The following is an 18,996-nucleotide window of genomic DNA, read 5'->3' on the forward strand; positions in this document are numbered from 1 at the left end:
GATAGTCACTGCTTTTCTTACTTGTTTTTTAGAACAGCGTGAAAAGTGGGCATGGTCCCTTCCCTATAAGTATCAGCTGCAGGCTTCAATCCTGTTGCCTGGGGATGAAACTCAATTTTTCCGCTTTTCAGCCTAAATATCTGAAACAGGCTCCAGGCCACAATTTGAAAACTGACTTGTCCTCTGGAAAAGAGCCGACCCAGCACAGCTCTATAGCAGATGTCAGTGCACACCTGGTCTCCAGGGAAAACACTGAGCTTCAAATTGCAAGTGGCTCAAGCTGCTTCTTGGCAAACCCAGCCCCATGACTGGCAGTGTTCAGCACAGGTGGCCGATCAGCCACACACCTACACTGGGTATTGCCCAGCTGACAGTGAAGTGCCTTCGCAAGCTGGGTCCTTGATGGGATTGTTCCTCATGTACACTGTGTCCGTGTACCCACTGGAGAGACCACACTCTGCCACTGAGGATTGTGGGGGCAGAGGGGAGGGGGTGTTTGCAAGAAGTTGCCTCTGTTTTAGCTGCCTAATGTCTTTTTGACCCAGTCATAAAGTCTTGGACCTAGTCTTAATGTCTTTGATCAAGAGCCTCAACCCCCTTCTGTCTCCTTCATAGCAGTAAGCAGTCGCTGCCCTCACGCACAACATGTTGTTCTGGCTGAAGCTGGAAGTGCCCAATGGTGACCTGTGATTTTCCTTTGCTGCTCCCTCCCACTTTTCTGGCATGAAACTTTGCGTGCATCATGTTACTGCTATTAAATGTTCAGTGCATTAGCTTCTTAGTAATATTTGATGATCTCAGTGCATAAAATCTGTTGGGCCCATTCCACTGTTAGTAATTACGGGTGTGTATCTGTCTTCACGCACAAGCTCTGAGTTTCTGTATTTTCAGACCCCTTGTTTGTTTGTTTGTTTGTTTTTTTCCAGCTTTGCATTGCTGTCTCCATCCCTCACACTCCTGTCATCACTTCCTGTGACACAAGCAATACCACCAAACTCAGAGCTCTCTCTGCCTGCTGGCAGGAGAGGATGAGTAACAGGGGTGGAGGAGCTGAGCAAACCTCCCTTGCAGTGCACTGGCTTGTACAGCCTGTGCTGTGCCAAGGTATGAAAAAAGAACAGTCAACATTTTTGTTTCAGTTGCAAGTCTACCCAGTGAAACACTTCTGGAGGCTAATGCAACCCAGTCCCAGGAAACAATTATTCCCGAGCCCTTACATGTACCTCATGCTGGGATGCCCAGCAACGCATGAGTAAATGAATGGCTTGCTCTCCGTTTCTTGGCTGTAGTCTAGATAACATTGGGGCCAAGATCATATTTTTTACATTGTATTCCTACCCAGCAGCACCAGCCCTGAGCTTTTTAGTTTTTTCTGTTGGTGGAGACAAACTCTGCCTCTGTAAACAGTGGCAGCTGAGCTCTTGCAGCCATAATTGGAGGTGAACTGTGTGTTGACACTCTTCTCAAAAATACCTTTCCCCTTCGCTTGCTGTTGTAGAGTAGATTGTGCACATAAACCTGAAGGGGGTAGGGGTGGGGAGTGGAGCAAATTACTTGACACCTGAAAGTTAGCTATCCGATTATTATTTAAAATAAAGAAACGGCAGGGGTTTGTTGGCTGTGTGAAGCTAGGCATCAAACTACGGAGTGAACTTCTGAATTTAAACATATTGCACTATGACCAGCGATTCTCCACAATACAGTAGGATTTATTAATAGAAAATATGTCAATATGAGTTTGTCTTTGTACATGTTATCAACATGTACAGTGAAACACATTTTTTTTTTTCTCAATCTATATTGTTATAGTTCTTTTGTGTTATCTGACACAACCATTTGTATTTTGGGCTTAAATCTGTTATTTGTCAAAATGTACTTTCCGTGTTAATATACCTTTAAATCATAGTTTATATTTTAAATATTGAACTCATTGTTTTTCAAATCAATATTGCTCATATTAGTGCAAATTTGTTAATCTTGAGATAGGTTAACCATTCCTTCCAGACCATAAACAGCATTTAATAAAACAGTGAGACTTATATAGCTCTACACAGCTGAACAAGATTCTAATATGAAGCTTGTTAAAGAAAAAAAATCCGACATTTTACAGTACATCAATTGCATTTTATACAATTTTTTTTAACAGGTTTTCTTCTTCTCTTTCTGTGTGTGATCTAGTACAAGAATGAAGGGAACAGCAATAGGTAATGAACTTTCCTCAATATTAAAAAGAATGCATTATATATATCTTGTGCAGTATTGCAGCAGTGTTGGATTTCCAAGCCTGGAAAAGAAGCCAGGTAATCCAACACCTCCTTAAAACTCAGTACAGCAAGAGTGAACGTTTTCAGTTGGAGCACTTGCCACTACAGAATGGAAACCAAACAACACAAACTACAGACAAAAAGTATTTTATGCTACTTCATCGATCCAGAATCTCTCACTTGAACAATGGTCAACTCCAAGTAAATCCTAAGAGGAGCTGAAGGGGGGCAATGTGGGCAATTCAGTAGTTTTAAGAAGGGAAATAAATCCAACTTAGAATAACCTCTTGTCCTAAGAACTTCAAACAGAATGACGGATCCCTTTGGCCTGTTGGCAATCCTGCGCTTGGAGAACTGCACCAGCCTGGTGGTTTTCAGGCAGTCAAGAACTTCAAGTTGCAAGTGACATTCTTTATTAAAAAAAAAAAAAAAGAAGTTTTTATACTGAAAATGTGCTTCGTTCAAAATAGCACTGCAAATGTCACTTATTAAAATCAATGTAATAAATAAAATACAAACAACCTGTGTCCAAAACTATGAATAAGTATTTTTCTCTACCTCACTATACATCTGGCCCACTGTGCCCCTCCCACCCACCCTTTCTTAAATTTTTTAAAAATTTTTTTGCATGCGATTTTTTTTCCCTGTTTACTACAAAGAGCAGATAAGGTTACATATCGTACACTGGGAAAAGCTGCCAAAAAAGATTAAACTCTAGTCCTAGATTACCGATAAACCAATTCTACGTCACAATACCTGCCTGCATGAACTACTTGGGCTGCGTCCTATAGAGCAGGCGATGATTTGCGAGAGATTTCTCCCCATGCACACAGCCAGAGGTGTGCCAGGTGGTGTTAAGACTATTACAATGACTAATCACAGAAACGTTTGCAACCTAAAACAAATTCCTTAACTGTAATTTGAGTAATTTACAGCTACTCCATTTGTGGTGGGTATTATGCTGTGAAAACTGTGAATGGTTGCCTGAATCAAAGAAATGAAGAAACGCTAGATTCTTTTTTTTACTTCCAGAATTCCAAGAGCAAAGATGAATACACCAGCTCTTCTGGCCTCCTAGCCTAGCTTCCTTTTCTGGCTTGTATTAAAAATAATCTCTGTCCCTTACATTTTTGATTTTTCAGAGTTTTACTTTAAATGCAAAAGAATGGTCATTTTCTTTCCTAGTTGAGGAATGTGTTTTGCTTATCAGATTTTCTTTTTGGTATGGGTTAAAATAAATGATTGTCCTAATGATTTAGGAGTTGGACCCTTCTGTAGCCTGAAGAGTTCAGAGCCTCCAGACTTAAGCCTGTTGGGTCTTTGTTTTCCATTTCCTCAGGGAGATGGCAAGATCAAACTCTGCCTTTCTTGAGCACTTGATGGTTGGTGGCTGGAGAGTAACGAAATGTTCTCAAGAGAAGATCAAGAAATGCTATTTTAAAGGAAATGGCACCTAAAAGCGAAGGAGTCAGTGAATAAAATCCGATAACCCCTTCCTTTGTGAGTATGTGGCCTAACAATTTTGAATTGCTACCAATGGATAAGAAAGTGAGTAAGAGAAAGCACATACTGGAGTTTCCACTGTTTAAAAAACCGAAAATCAAAAAAAAATATTGAAGCTTGAACAAGGAAAACATTGGATGAAAAGAAGTCTTATGCCACACAAACACACACATTCAAACACATACACACACGCACACAGAACACTATGCATACGTGGACACACAGAAGTAAGAATGTGTATTTGTATGGTAGGTTATTGGAAATAGACATTCTTAGCAAATATGGATGACAGATCAATTGTAATTTATTTTCTTTTAACACTGTATCATCATAAAGAAAACTGGTATAAATGAAAAAAATCTATTTCAAATATCTACATCTAAAATTTTAGGCAGTGAAAAAGCACTTTGTTGACAAGGAGTGTGGAATGATGAATGTTAATTGTCAGAAACTGCTGAATGCCTTTTTTTTTTAGTTGCCACAAACAAATTCACATATCAGAACGAACAATACTGCTAAATATTCCTTTTTGTTTTTTGATTTTTTTTTTTTTTGTTAAAACGCACTGGGGAAAAGAAAACAAAAAACTGGAAATTCATACATCTTCCAAAATTTGAAATTGAAGCAATATTTAGAACCATAGATGAAGAAACACTGTGGCATTGGTGTAATATACACAATGCACTGTTTGTTTTTTTTTTTGTTTTTTTATCTGTAATGTACATCAAATACTTTACAACAATGCATTAACAAAAGGCAAGAAACATCTTGCTGTACAGAGGAAACCCCAAATGCAACTTGAAGCCTAGATTCACAATGAATGAGGTTATTAAACAAAGTGTGAGAAGCTGTTCCCCATAAAGTATGTACGCTGCTCAGTTACTTGTGCTTAACTCTTGACCCACATCCACTGTCATGTTCTCCCTCCTTCCTTCAGCCACATTCAGTATACAGCACTGAACTTTAGACTCTACAGGCCAACAGTAGAGTTGACCCACACTGTAGAATATATATATATATATATATATATGTATATATATATATATATATATTTCTTTCTAATTACTCCCAGGTTTAGCTCTTGTATCTTTCAGCCTTTTAAAAAAACTCTTAATTTTTTTCCATACAGGTTATCTGGGCCTTCCTATGGAACAGACTTTAACAAACTAAATTTGCAGGAAAAAAAAAATGTTTTGTGGTATGCATGCACATGCACAGTTCCTGGAGCTTTTGTATCTGCCCAAGTCTCAAACCCAGGAGTCGGGAGAGGCTGGATAGTGGCTTGTTTCATAGTTAAGTTCACTATAGGGACGAGCAGCTGAATAGAAGTCGACGTAGTTGCCAGTTGACTTTAGTCCCAGGTGCATGTTGTATTCACTTGCAGGTGGACGATGATGCACTTGGTCCTCAAAGAAGGACTCATCATAGTTTCTTGTTGAATTCTGAAACGGCTGATATGGTTCATAATCTTTTCTGCTGGGCTCCTGTGGAACTGGCTGTGTAGAAACCTGAAAGAGAGTAATACCCACAGCTTTTTAGATACAACTTGTGTCTTGAGGATGGGGCCAGGCTCTTCTCGGTGACAACCAATGACAAGACAAGGAGCAATGGGTACAAACTGGAACACAGGAGGTTCCACTTAAATATGAGAAGAAACTTCTTCATGGTGAGGGTGACAGAGCACTGGAACAGGCTGCCCAGGGAGGTTGTGGAGTCTCCTTCTCTGGAGACATTCAAAACCCGCCTGGACACCTTCCTGTGTAACCTCATCCAGGTGTTCCTGCTCTGGCAGGGGGATTGGACTAGATGATCTTTTGAGGTCCCTTCCAATCCCTAACATTCTGTGATTCTGTGAACTTATTGCCGGCAATAAGAGGGAAGAAGGACTAAGTTTCACTTTATGTCTATCATTTTGGAAATACGAAGTTTATCTTTGTAATCTTAACATCTACTCAAAATATTGCTTGGTAGTGAATTAATTTCACAGCTTTGCCTTGTTGTTACATTTCTTTATTTAATATTGCTACTAAAATCATTTACCATTTAATGTTATTGGTGCTAACAGATGCTGATTTACTTCAAAAGTAATTCAAATCTGGATCTGAGCAGCGTAACTTACAGTTATATTTGTAACTATAAACTGTGTATTACTTTCTGACTATTTTGCAGCTATATAATGCAAACACTAATGGCCAAAACGCAGTCTTGAAGAATTTGAATGGAAGTGATATATCCACCAAAGATACTAAACATTTTGCAGCTGCTTTTGCCGCAAGTGAGATTTAGAGTGACAACATATCCTTAAGGACCATTTATAGTCTTCAGGGCACTGACATAAGAAAATTTCAAGCTAAGTGCCCTGAAATCTGTTCTTCTACTACTGTTAAGCTGAACCATCTTCTTACCCACACTTCATGTTGGCAATCTTGTGTCATTGCTACATTCCAGCAAGCTGCCTTAAAGCTGAAATATTTATGATATGCAGTAAAAAATCTCACACGGCCCCTTAACCTAAGTTTGCCACAAAGTTTTTTTTGCAGACAGCCCTACTGAGTCTCTGATTTTATAGCTGGGACTTAATTAAAATCTGAAATTTATGAACATTTTCTAAGGATCTTATTGGAACACTACCTTTCACTCTATGTCACTTCTCTTAAGTTTGGAAAGACACTGTGACTGAAAAACAATACAGCCTCTCAGTCCTCAAGTGGTCATACTGGGAATATTGATGCTCAGGTGTTGGTGTCAGCAGACTCTTTGCAGATCCTGCTTATTCTGCAAGAACTAGTGATGCTCCCTCAAAAAGAGAGGAACAGTTGCTCCGCTATGGCCCAAACTCTGATATTCTTTCAAAGCACTTCTGTATTGGACTCTGTGTGGAGTGCCAAAGGCTTTCCATGTCATTTAACAGTCCTATGAGTGAACTTATAACACCAGGCCCAATATTAGAACACCACAAGGGAGCATAACTACTCTTTTTTCTATTTCCAGTACTGCTATCAAGGTGTATAGGACCTTGAGCTCTTTGTTTCATTTCACATATTCAAACACGGGTGTTTCATTTTGGACACATGAAAAAATTCTATACTAAGCAACTTGTTTATATGCCAAAAAGTTTGAGATGGTCAATTTTTGAGTAGAAACTAGGGGACAGAAGTAGTATCTCCATGTTCTTTTTAGCTAAAATCATTATTTCTGATATGTCAATCATGAAGCTGACATTTTACTGAGGAATCAAGTGGGAAAAGGTGGATTTTTTCTTTGTTTGTTTTATTTTTGCTCAAACTCTCATCCTGAAAATCAAATTAGTTGATTAATGGCTGCAGTTATAATGCACCTGCTGTTACTATACCTCGTCCTTTTATTTTCTCGAAATACTGTGTTAATTAGAAGGACTTCACGTTTTTAAATACAGTAAAAGAAGAAATACCTTCATGTGCTGAACTGGCTCACACAAATAAGGAATATGGTGCACCACAGGAAATACTAATTAAAAAGCAAAACCAATGAAGAGAAATGGAAGCACAGAATATCAGAAAGTTTCTTCACCTAAAGTTTGTAGATTAAAATCAAACCATAGGGCTCTTACACTGAAATTTCAATGAGAGAAAAATATTTTTTATCAATTTTACTAAATATCCATTTACCTGCCTGTTAATACTAATAATTTTAAGTGTTTTAAGTGGTTTTTGGTCTCATTTCTCTAGTCAAAACATACCATAACTTTTGCATATTACGTACAGAACTTGTGAAAATAATAAAGAGTTGTGATAATTTAGTACAAAGTAGCATTATCCATAATGATGAAACATGGGTGCAGAGAAATGTCTTTCCCAGGGACTGAGGAAATACTGTACTGGAAATGTCAGCTATCTAAATGCCATACATGTCAATACTGCAACTTTCTGTGAGTGCATTAGCTTGGCACCCATGCTGCCAATTACATTTTTGTAATGCCCACCTTATCCAGACATACTTATGGCTTTCTGGTTTTCAGGGATAGAACATTTTAAAAGAGTCCCAAAGTTCCAGATTGAGTGGCTTGAATGTATATACATGATAGAGTGTCCTTGCTGGTGAAATGCTCCATTTTCTCTTGCCCATGCCCCAGTGTATACATTAAAAAACAACCAAGCAAAAAGCCTTGTTACAATTGTGCTTCTGGAATGACTAAAGGGTAAATCTGAGGGCTTTTGCTACCCGTGTCTCTGCAAAATATACAGGGGGTTCTTTCTCCAGGACTGTTCAATACTTGAGCTTCTGCTAGGATGCCTTATCATGTGAGCTGTGCTGTGTCAGAAGTAGTGTTGAATTTTATGAGGGTCATACTCAAAAAATGTGACCAAACTTACCCATATTCATTGGCACAGGACATCATGGGACACCAGAGCCAGTAGAAGTGCCCATTAATATTAACTTGGCTTTTGTAGTCTAATTCACATATTTCCAGAACATCAGAGGCATTCAGGTCTCAAGCTGCTCTTGGTTTCATTACGAGTTACAGGCTTAAACACCTTAGATAATTTTTGTGCATATGCCATCTAAACCAGTAACATTTTAGTCTCCTTACTTACCTGGTTATGTTTGATATCTTCAGCAGGTGCACCATACGAATTCCTGTACAAAGTTGAGATTCCAGTGTTTTGAGCTGGAGAGAGAAAAAAGGAAGGAAAAAGCACGTTTACCAAACATACCTCTTTGGCCTCAAAATGAGTTCTGAAGGCTTCATTAAATACATTATAGAGCACCTGTTTCCCATACACAAAAATCTTTAAGAGCATCTGCAGACTTCTGTTTTTTCCTTCCTCCCACTGAACAGTCATAATCTTTGCTTTGGTGCATGTGCATTTGCATGGTATACAGTAATTGATGGTAACAGATGCTATGTCATGTTCATACCAATCTTGTGCACTTCACATATAAATCAACAAAATAATTTCACATACAGCTAGCATTCAGTAACATATTCCAGGTTATACATAGGATTTTATATGACACATACACTAAACTGGTAACAGTTGTAAATATTGACATTGAGAAACATTTCATTCCTTTCACTTCACTTGGATGATGTTACGCCAAATCCTGGATTATTTCTCCTACAGTGCTTTTGCTATATGGTGAAATTATTCAAGGAAAAATGATTAAATGCAACTGAAAAATGAGTTATGCAAAAAAGTAAAATGTAGTTATGCTGAAGAGGTCTGGGCAAGATAGTCTCAAATCCATGAACTGATGTCACATTCTTCTCAGATGTCCTACTGCTAAAATGCACAGGCAAAACTGAGTTGTAAGTTTGAAATCAGAAGTAATTCTAAAGACAAGGATAACATCATACAGGTTTTCAAAAATTTATTTCCCACCCTACCCACCAAAAAAACCCATAAAAAGCTGAGGATTTTCTCTGCAAAGCTGACTTCACTGATAACTTCGATTTGGCTACCCAACTGAAGCTCAGTTTGCTGGTAGAACTACAATGTTTGTAGTTATTTCTCATATTTCGAAGAGTTATGAGTGTAGTATTTGTGTGGCTGCTGTGCACTGTTCTTACTGGGCATGTAACCAATGACTTGATGCTGCCATGAGGACTCTCATTAGAAAAGCATATGCTTGAAAATAAAAATTGAGTAGTTGTGAATCAAGAGCCATGAGTGGAACTGAAACGTGTTGCTCATGCAACTTCTTTCAGATGTCTGTGAAATGGTACAAAACCTCAAAGCATCAAAAGCTGCTTTTAATACCTTCACAACTCAAAACCTTTGAGGGTGAGAACTGAGCATCAGAGCTGAAAGCTGGGTATGGCATTCATGCTAGTCACATCACTGAGAAGAACCACGGTTACTGAAGAAGTAACCTCTCTTTCTTCCTTTGGCAACCTGCTAGCACGGAGCCCAGCATGTACAACTGCTTCTATCTTTCCTCCAGCCACCACACCTCTGGAGAAAGGAATGATGAAGTCTTTAGTCAAAGTTGACTGTAATATGCCAATTCTGATCTTCACATCTGCTATGGGTTCCAGGCTGAAGGTATAATATTTGTCAGAGTTTGGTGCACTGTTCTACACCACTGCTTTACAGATCTTAGATGGTGTTCTTAAAGATCACCAGCATGTTCTTGAAATGGGATCAAGACAGGGCTTATATGGTGGAGTGATGAGCCCTAACAGCTGGGAAAAGAGATTTTTCACTTGGTAACTATTAATAGGGATGAAAAAACTCTTGTTTCTTGAAGAGCTGGATGCAGTTACAGAGACAGTGCACAGTCCTGTGAAGGAAACAGAAGAGCTCTGGAGGTCTCCAAGAAGTGCAGCAGGATCCTTTCTTTGAAGGTGAGAAGGCTAGGAACTCTAGTAACAAATGACGATTGGTCTTTTCCAGTGGTAGGTAGTCTTAATTCTGCCTGTGTACCAATAGTTGGTAACAGATGGAACTGATGACCGCTTGAGTAGTCTTTGGCCATATATGTTAGTACTAAAGGGCCGATCTGCAGAGGTTCTCTCTGCTTAGGCTGCATTCTGTCACCCAGCTTGAGAACTGTGTGAAACTTCACTGTTATTTCAGAGTTTTTTATATTCCAGCTGCATCTTCTGCTTTAGTCTTTGAAAATCTCCCTCCAATGACAGTCTTTGGTATTAGAGAAGTCTGTATCAGCATTGCTATTTATGGTGCATTTCGTGACAGCATGACTCTCAGTAATACGACTGCTAGATCTTTCTTGATACCACCTTTTATGCTGTTTTTCTGAGTTTTTTGCTTGTCCTACAAAGTGCTAGAAGAAGCTTGGTTGTAAAAAGTCCTCTTCCAAGATCTAAAGATACTCAGAGTCAGTGTTTCAGATATCCATTTCGTGAAGTGTTACTTCTTGAAAAAAATGAAAGTGATATTCAGTGTATCAGACTCTCATAAACAAGGGAAGAACTTTCTTGTAACCATTTTGTCTTTATGTATATAAATTGCAAGATAAGTGGGGTTGAAGTTTCATGCATGCAAGTTTTTAGTCAGGCATGACTGAACATATTCAGTCCACACAGGACAATACTGTTCACAGTTGGTTGATATCAAGAATAAAAGGTTGGCATAAGGTACAACATCTAAGGGCTTTATGAAGAATCTGATGAAAAATAGCAAACCGGACACATGCTAATTTATCTCTTGTTCCTACAGGCAATCAGAGAGACTTTAAAGAGGGTGTTGACCTTTCTTTCTTTTTACAGGTATAAAAAGGCACATGGTACATATGTGCCACTAATAGTCATGACTATTATAAAACCAGAACTAGTGCAGAGTTGGTGCATAGCTGCCAATGCACCACTGTGATGCTTGCACTGATGTGCTCAAAATTGTCACATGCCAGATTGAAGACGTAAGTCTCCCAGATCACATATTCTGTGATGGAAAAATGGATGGTTTCAGCTTATGAAAATAGCTGCAAAGTCTGCTTTGCTGATTTCACTGAAGTGATGTGGATACAAACTCACAAGTATAAAACGAAAAAAGAGAAAACCAGTATTCTGTTCTAACTAATAAAAAGAAAGACAATGACACATCAAATGCTTGGAAATGAATGCCAAGAGTTCAAGAAATCTTGTCTTAGACTAGCTGGGAGGCTGAGATAATTCTGTCTCTGGAGGAAATGTAAGTCAAGCAATGTAGCTGCTAGCAATGCATGCAGCCTCGCTCCAGTACCTGCTTCTGGACACGCAGGCAGCATCCCTGGGAACTCCATTCCCGCTCTGCTGTGCTTCAGCGAGCAGTTGACTCTTGCTGTCCAAAAGCAGAGGGCAGATATAAAAGAAAGAAGGGAGAGAATGAGCTTGATGAATGGACAGGTATTGTGTGGTTAGTATCTGATTTTTGCTGTTAATGTATATGTACTATCCTTGTAAAATCAGCAGAGAGAGAGATATTCAAATAGTTTTATTTTTAAAAAACATGGCAAGAGAAAGGAAAGGGGTACAAGTAGCAAAGGATGGAGATTTTCCAGCAGCCACACTTCCTTACAGAGATGTGAGAATTGTAGCTGCGAATGAAATGATTTGAGGAGTGATGAGTGTGTGTGTACATATGTATCTAAACACCAGTACATGATAGTACTGAAGAGGCACTTTTTACTAGGCAAAATTGTGAAGGTTCTAACATGAGTACGATCATCAACCCACAGTACTTTCTGGTTGTATTGCATAAAGAACATTGTAGAAAAATACCTTCGTTTTTTTTCCCCCTGTTCACTTTCCAAGGTAATATTGGTTAAAAAAAAAAATGCCACATAGTTCCCCACAGCAGTTTTCTGGCAAGCCGACAACAGCTTTGAAAACTATGTCACTCAGTGGTCTGTGTGACAAAGATATCACTGACTGAAGCTGTCCCCATAGATCCCAGCCACTTGACTTATGGTTTAACATTCAGCTTTCAGTTCTTGTAAGTACTTACTCTGAACACATTTGCAGACACTTTGAAATAACAAGGTGCTAGTCTTTTGCCCTCACAAAAACAGGCTGACAGTAAGAAAGGAAAGCTCAGCTGGACAGGTAGTCATCCTCATCTGGTATTGCATAACCTGTTTTTTCTGCTATAAGCAGCAGGACTCCATTACCTAAAATTTAGTTCAAGGCAGTAAAGAAAAATGTTTCTGTGCCTTACAAATCTCAGCTAACAGACATCATTACCTGTCACTACCACTGCCACCTTCCTGCACGGCAAGAGATGAGGTAAGGGCATGAGAAAAGATTACAGTGAATTATAGTTCTTTAAAGTAATAGTAAGTTCAAGTAGCCTGAGCACCTGCAGCTACTATAGCAGATGATGGTCGCTGGTCGTGTTCTGAATGTGCAGGGACTTGCAAGTAGGTTTAAATAAGAAAAGTATAGATGATTGATTCTTGATAACCGAAAGAAAAGAAAACCTTAATCAGAAGGTGTTTCTGCTGGCAGAACTGCAGACTGTGATGCAAGTATCAGTTCAGCAACGGAACTAACAAAGTAAAAGTAACTTTAGAGTAGAAGTCCCATGACAGGATAAAGGAAGCTTATCTTCCCTATTCTGAAAGAACTCACCATGACATAAATAACATTATCACATGCACTTATAGTGCCTGTTTTTTTTTTTTTTTTCAAGGAATGTAATAGTTTTTGTCTTAAAAATATACTTCAGGTGATAAAATTTTATTATTGGTTATTATTTTCTACAGCGAAGATGGACAGTAAATATACCATGCATCATAAACCTGTGAAGGGAAGAGGGCAATGAGAACTTTGATATTGTTCCTCTATTTTTTAGCTGTCTTTGTGAAATCAATATAAGTTACCAACTTCAGCCAAACTGTTTACTTCATAGATCCTCCACTTTTCCCAGAGGTTTCCTGACAACTCCCCACAATGGCAAGAAGCCAACATTTCTACTTTGAAAATCCATCAAAAAAAAACTTCATTTCAGTCCCAGCCAAGAGGTCATAAAATTTTTGAAGTATAAACTCAGAAGAGCTTTGGAGAAGAGCACAGAGACAGTCATGGATAAATTGGGACTACAGCTGGGCTCTACATTCTGTGTAAATCCGTAAGTCAAAGAAGCTTTGTGTGATACATCAGCTTGGCACAAAATACAAGAGCAGCTCAAAATATGTGTACACCAGGTGGAACCTGAAAAAGCATTTATCCAAGTCCCATAGGCTGTATTGTGGATGTATTGTGGATGTATTAGCTGCAACGCACTGTCTGATGGACAAAATGGAACACAGGCATTGCAATGAACTTGCTACACAAACTTAGACCATCCAAGTGAAGTCAAAATATCTCACAATTAAAACCACAGATACTGGTTTTATAGTGTTCTTTAATGAAATATTTATTTTATGAGCTACAAATACATTACACAAATTTCACGTTGAATGTTGACGAGTGAGATTCCTTCTAACTGTCACTTTCTTTTGTTCTTAAAATGATGCTTAATTTGAACTCTGACCAAATGAGTAAAGATTCAGTGACCTGAAAGAGAGCAAAAGTGATTTGTTTATTACACTTTCATTTGTACATTGGTCATGTAAAATTGTGAAACATTATTAAACTTTTCAATTTGATTTTTGTTTTGATTTTTCCTCATTGAGCTCAGTAGCTGGAAAAAATAGTTGACAGCTGAGCACAATGCTGAGAGTTTCAAGCTTCCTTACTAAAAGCCCACCCAAAAGATCAATACAAACAGACAAAATACAAGCAGATATTAAAGGAAAACCGATGCAAAAAGTCAAAGTGGAGCAAAGGTTGCTGTGGAAGTACAAGCCTCACAATCAGAAAATTACATCGAAAGAGAAAGGAAAGAAGTGAAATAGGAATGGGAGATGGAAAACATGACAATAAAAGACAAAATGAAATGAAATGGGAAAAAAGAAAAACCAAAATTTTTTTAAGTGTGGAGAGAGACAAGACTATCTGCAAGAAAACACAGATTTTTCACACAGAATCCCTTATTTTTTTGTGAACTTCTAATATAATCTAACAGTCTAAATTTGCAGATACAGCTAGATCTAAATACTTATGTTTCTGCCTTTTCAGCTTGCTGCTCTTACTCCTGAGATTCCCTCTTCATGAATCCTTGACAAAGTGCTGAAAAAATATACTGTCCTGTCCTTCACAATCACACAAGTATGGATCACTGAAGTGTTTTAGAGAATGACCTTGTACAGCGTCTATGAAACACTCAAAATGTTACAGATACATAAAATGCAGTACCTTGACTGAATCTGCTGCAATCTTGTGTAGTGTGCTGCCATTCAGGATATTCCCTTTTTCTGTGGTTTCCAAATGCTCTTGATTGTCATTCCTCTTCTTCAGTTTTTTGCCTTCATGGTTACTAATGTTCCGTATTGCATGTGCACACAAATTCCAATGCTGGCCTTTCAGTTTTGGGTACACAATAGCGTATACCATAGATGATGTAGTATGAGTATCATTATATCCTAAATATAGTATTGAAAAACAGCACGGATGGCCCCACACTGAGTCAGCACACTGCTGGCATCCCCAGTCAGCTGAGGAACACAAATACAGCCCATTCCAGCATCCTCTGAGCAAGACCTCTACAGAAGGTATGAGAAAAGGTAACAGGCATTTGGAAAGTGCCGAGCAACTCCTCACTGTGATTTTTTGCTTGCCCTGAAGTAGCATTTGGAGGAGAGGACACCATGATGCTTGGGCACTGTATAAATGTAAGAAAATGCTCAACAGAGGTTATATAAGTCTGTGCAAAAGTGGAGATCAACACCTGTTTTGCAAGAGAATAAACAGAGAGGAGCAGGACTAGGCAAAACACTCAAAATATTACAACGACTTCAATGCTAACAGGTTAATGAGCTCACTACGGGAGAGGTGCCTTCAGTGAAACCTGCAATAGATGCCATAACATAGACAGAGAAAATTGTTCCATTTACATCCGCCCAGCTGAGAAAGTAACAGGGACGACTTTACAAACTACTACCAAATTTCCTAGGAATGACCAATGTGCAAAAGAAACTATTAACAACTGGTCCTGGAAAGCCGTTCCCTGTGAAAGACAGATGTTAGAGATCACTGCACATGCTCAACCACAGTCACGCTTCAGAAACAATACTAATTAATACAAGGTGGATTTACTCACTTCCTTCTGAAAAAAGAAAACCCACCAAAATTAACAAGAAATGCAAGCTTGCTTTTAGAGCCACTCTGCCGTGAAGTAACATGGTCTTTACAAATGATTTTCACATAGCATTATATTCATTATTTCTCAAGGTGGCTAAAACTTTGGAATCAATCAAAGCAGACTGACGTTTTTCTACAGGACAGTAAACCCAGCCAAGCCTATCAAATCAGTGGTCTATCACAGCTGATTTTCGCATATGCTATGCAAGCATAAACTCACCTGTCATGGTGTCTTTCCTGGAAGTGTGTTCTCCCTTATTTCCATGGTAAGTGGCGTTTGTTCCAGTTGATTCATAGTCTGTTTTTCTTTCTTTTAGGCTGATCATTTCCCGAGGTGAGGCTGGGGCACTTGCTAGATCATAAAAAAGGATTTATTTTTTCTCACCACATATGACTGAATGTAGTGTTTAATTCTAGAGTAAACATTTTACTGATGTTTCTATTTGTTGGCATATCAGCATTAAGCTGTTTGAAGAAACACTACCCCACTATGGAAGAAAAGGTGTTGTTATTTTAAATACAGGACAAATGTAATAATGGGACAATCAACTCCAAACATCATTTTCTCTCTAAACATTTTACGTTTTGCAATTACAACCAACATCTAAGATGATCATTAAGAAAAAGTACAATAATAATGATTTCCCCTCCCCCTCCCTTTAGCTTTTTAATTTCTTTAACTTGTCAAAACTTTCTGGTATAGGCACTTCAATTTTGTTTTCTCAAAATAGGTAATTTATTTCTGTTGAAAAGACAATTAACTTTCAACTGTGTGGAAAAACCCCTTATAAAATGGTATCCTCCCTTCTCTGTTGAAAACAAACAAATCCATTAAATTATTCTAATGGGGATAGGAAGAAAAGAAAGGTGTGTTTCATAGAAAGCATATGGCAAACAATGTCTAACACTCAAAGGTAACTCAAATAATTTATCTGTCTTTAAATAACTACACATGAACAACTGCCATTAAAACAGCAACTGCTACTTTAAGGTATCATTAAAGCTAAATCCTTCATCACTAATACTCGTAGTATGGCTAAAAGGAGGAAAATATGAGGTGACTAGGACGGAACTGCCTTCGTACTTGATTCTCAGGCACTGAAAAATGTGATCGCTGGCTCTGATCATCAAGACTTATAGCTCGTGATGCTTAGGAAAAGGCAAAAAGCAGAGCTAAAAATTATGTCTTTCAAGCAAAGTCACTTCCAAGATATTTAGATGTTGGTAGAGACAATGCACTTTCCCTTTTTGTGGAGGGCAGGGGAAGGAGTACAAGGTGAGTGGCACAGCACCCCAAAGCCTTTTCAAGGCACAGTGGTACAAAAATAACTAAAGGGCTGGTGATTACTTCCACTCCCTCCCTGACTCCACCCAGGTATTTGATATGTTGAAATAACCTAAAAAGCAATAACAAGTGTCCTTACTTAAAAAAAAAAAAAAAAAAAGAAAGAAACGAAAAGAAAAACAAAAACAAAAAAAATAAGACAAGCTCATTTGTGAAGCCTGGTCATGAGTTATGTCTTCCAGGATCTATCTCTATGTTACATTTTTTAGTTAAGGAGTTGGGAAACACTTGTACTTAATTAAGGAGCAGGGAAACACAGTGATGCTGAATTCTGCTTAGATTGGTGCTGTTGGCTTTGGCCTCTAAATTTACAGAGCAAATGAGGGACAGATGTTTTTTCTTATGAAGCCATTAGAACTGGGGATTGTTTTTAAATTGCTTGTCAATAGTGATGTAATTCTAAAGCTGATAATCCCGTAGGTATAAATAAACATGACATTAAATTACCAAATCAGCTAATGGCAACTTGAATCTAACAGGGAACAAGACAGAATGCAAATGTTGAAAAAGTTGCCAACACAGGGATGCGTTTTGTTTCACCTACTCTGGTAATGCTTTTAAGCACTTGGGTGTTTTGAACAAAATTGACTGATAAAGACAATACCATCTCTCTCTGTTCCCTGTGAGAATTATCTCTCTCCTCCCATGTGAGAACAACTGCTTTCTGGCAAGTGTTGAAAACCAGAACTGTCCTCTTTTAGAGTTTTTACTGGAAGCAGACATAAAATCATTGGGTGACACTAGATTGAAAAGTGATACCAGTGTTTTCTACTCTTATTCTTTACAGACACAAAAAGAGAAGACAGAGGTCTCTACACTAGTTAAAGCATCTTATCAGCAAGTCCTAGGCATGGATGGGATACTGTGAGTTCATTTACTTCCACTCTTTACCCCAAGGTAGGATCCAGTATACCAAAACAATTCTTGACAGATTTTCATCTAAAACTTAAGATCTCTAATGACAGAGATCACATAACTGCTCCAAGCAGTTTGTTCCAGTGCTTTGTTTCCCTACTGTTAGGAAATGTTTCCTAATGTCTAGCCTGACTCCTTGCTGCTCATTATTTCCATTTGTCTGCTATGAAAGTAGAGAAAGTTCATACTGTTCCTCTTCACAGCTGGCTGTTACGTGCCTGAATACTTGATGTGTTCCTCTTCTTGCTGCTCCCATCTTTTGTCTCTTATTCAAGTTAAACCATTACAGTCCATTCAGTATGTCCTCATAACCTGACTTCTCCATCTCCTAAATCATGTGTGCAACTGACAAAAATCCCTAAAAAATCATTTCTAAAGAACTTTTGTCCAGCCAGATATTGTCCTTATAATTTATTTGTAATGGATTGGACCTTTTTTCCCCTTTGGACAGTATCTTAAATTTCTCAGGATCACTGTGAATTCCAGTAATGCCTCTGAAGTTACATGAGCCTCTCTCAGGTCTATGTCACCTGCAAAGGTAATAGGAACCCTTTGTATATTATCTGGGTCATTAATGAAACCACTGAAGAATATTGGGCCCAAGGCAAACCTCCAAGGAAAGCATTCTTCCATTTTGGCAATAAGCAATACCCATTCTTTGCTAAATGTTTTCAGTCTGTTTTGTGTTTACCACACATGACATTTTGTGGACAGTTTGCTAGCTTACCTATAAAAATCTTGTGTGAAATATTCTTACTGATTACAGTAGATTTCATTTACTAACTATTCTTTCCAAAAAACACTTTAACTGTTGTATCAGGAATTTAGGTGGATTTTAAAAGAATAAATTGCATTGAACCGATGCTCAGATTTGATAGGGATACTACCAGACAGAAAATAACTTGTGCTATTATGTAGAAATAGATAATCCTAGAGTTAAGCAGTATTTTATGTTCCTACTGTCTCTGAGGCACTCAGATTGTGATTATTTGTTTCAGTAATTTTCTAGAATGAAGTTGAGCTGACAGCTCTGTAATTATATTGGCTCCTCTTCCTTCAGAAACAGCCACTATATTTGTCTTTTTCCAGTCTTATGATAACTCATGATGGCAGAAGAATTGCATCCAAAATTTCTTAAAGTATATTCTTGAAGGAATAGAGTAACAGAAGTGAGGAGACAGTTCTGGCAAGAGACAGGGCTAAGATCTCAGAGCCAGACAATTCAAGTGCCTTGCACTTAGAGTCAAAATGAGATTTTGGAGAAGAAAAAAAGGAACAAGAGCCCTTTACAGACTTGTGTAGTG

At 38.2% G+C, this 18,996-nt stretch overlaps 1 protein-coding gene across 1 annotated transcript in view; it reads right to left on the reverse strand.

Annotated features, from left to right (window-relative positions):
* Positions 1-4,804: 4,804 nt before the first annotated feature.
* CTNND2 (catenin delta 2) overlaps positions 4,805-18,996 on the reverse strand; it is a gene marked incomplete at its 5' end in the record, with an annotated part of 536,051 nt that continues 521,859 nt past the window's right edge. The window contains 3 exons of the mRNA XM_082045132.1: positions 4,805-5,275; positions 8,342-8,415; positions 15,653-15,784. Of these exons, the coding sequence (XP_081901258.1) occupies positions 5,015-5,275; positions 8,342-8,415; positions 15,653-15,784 (467 nt within the window). The 3' untranslated portion in view covers positions 4,805-5,014. The remainder of the gene's footprint in view (positions 5,276-8,341; positions 8,416-15,652; positions 15,785-18,996) is intronic.

The sequence above is a fragment of the Streptopelia decaocto genome, assembly GCF_964273445.1.
Source record: "Streptopelia decaocto genome assembly, chromosome: 2".
Lineage (NCBI taxonomy): Eukaryota > Metazoa > Chordata > Aves > Columbiformes > Columbidae > Streptopelia > Streptopelia decaocto.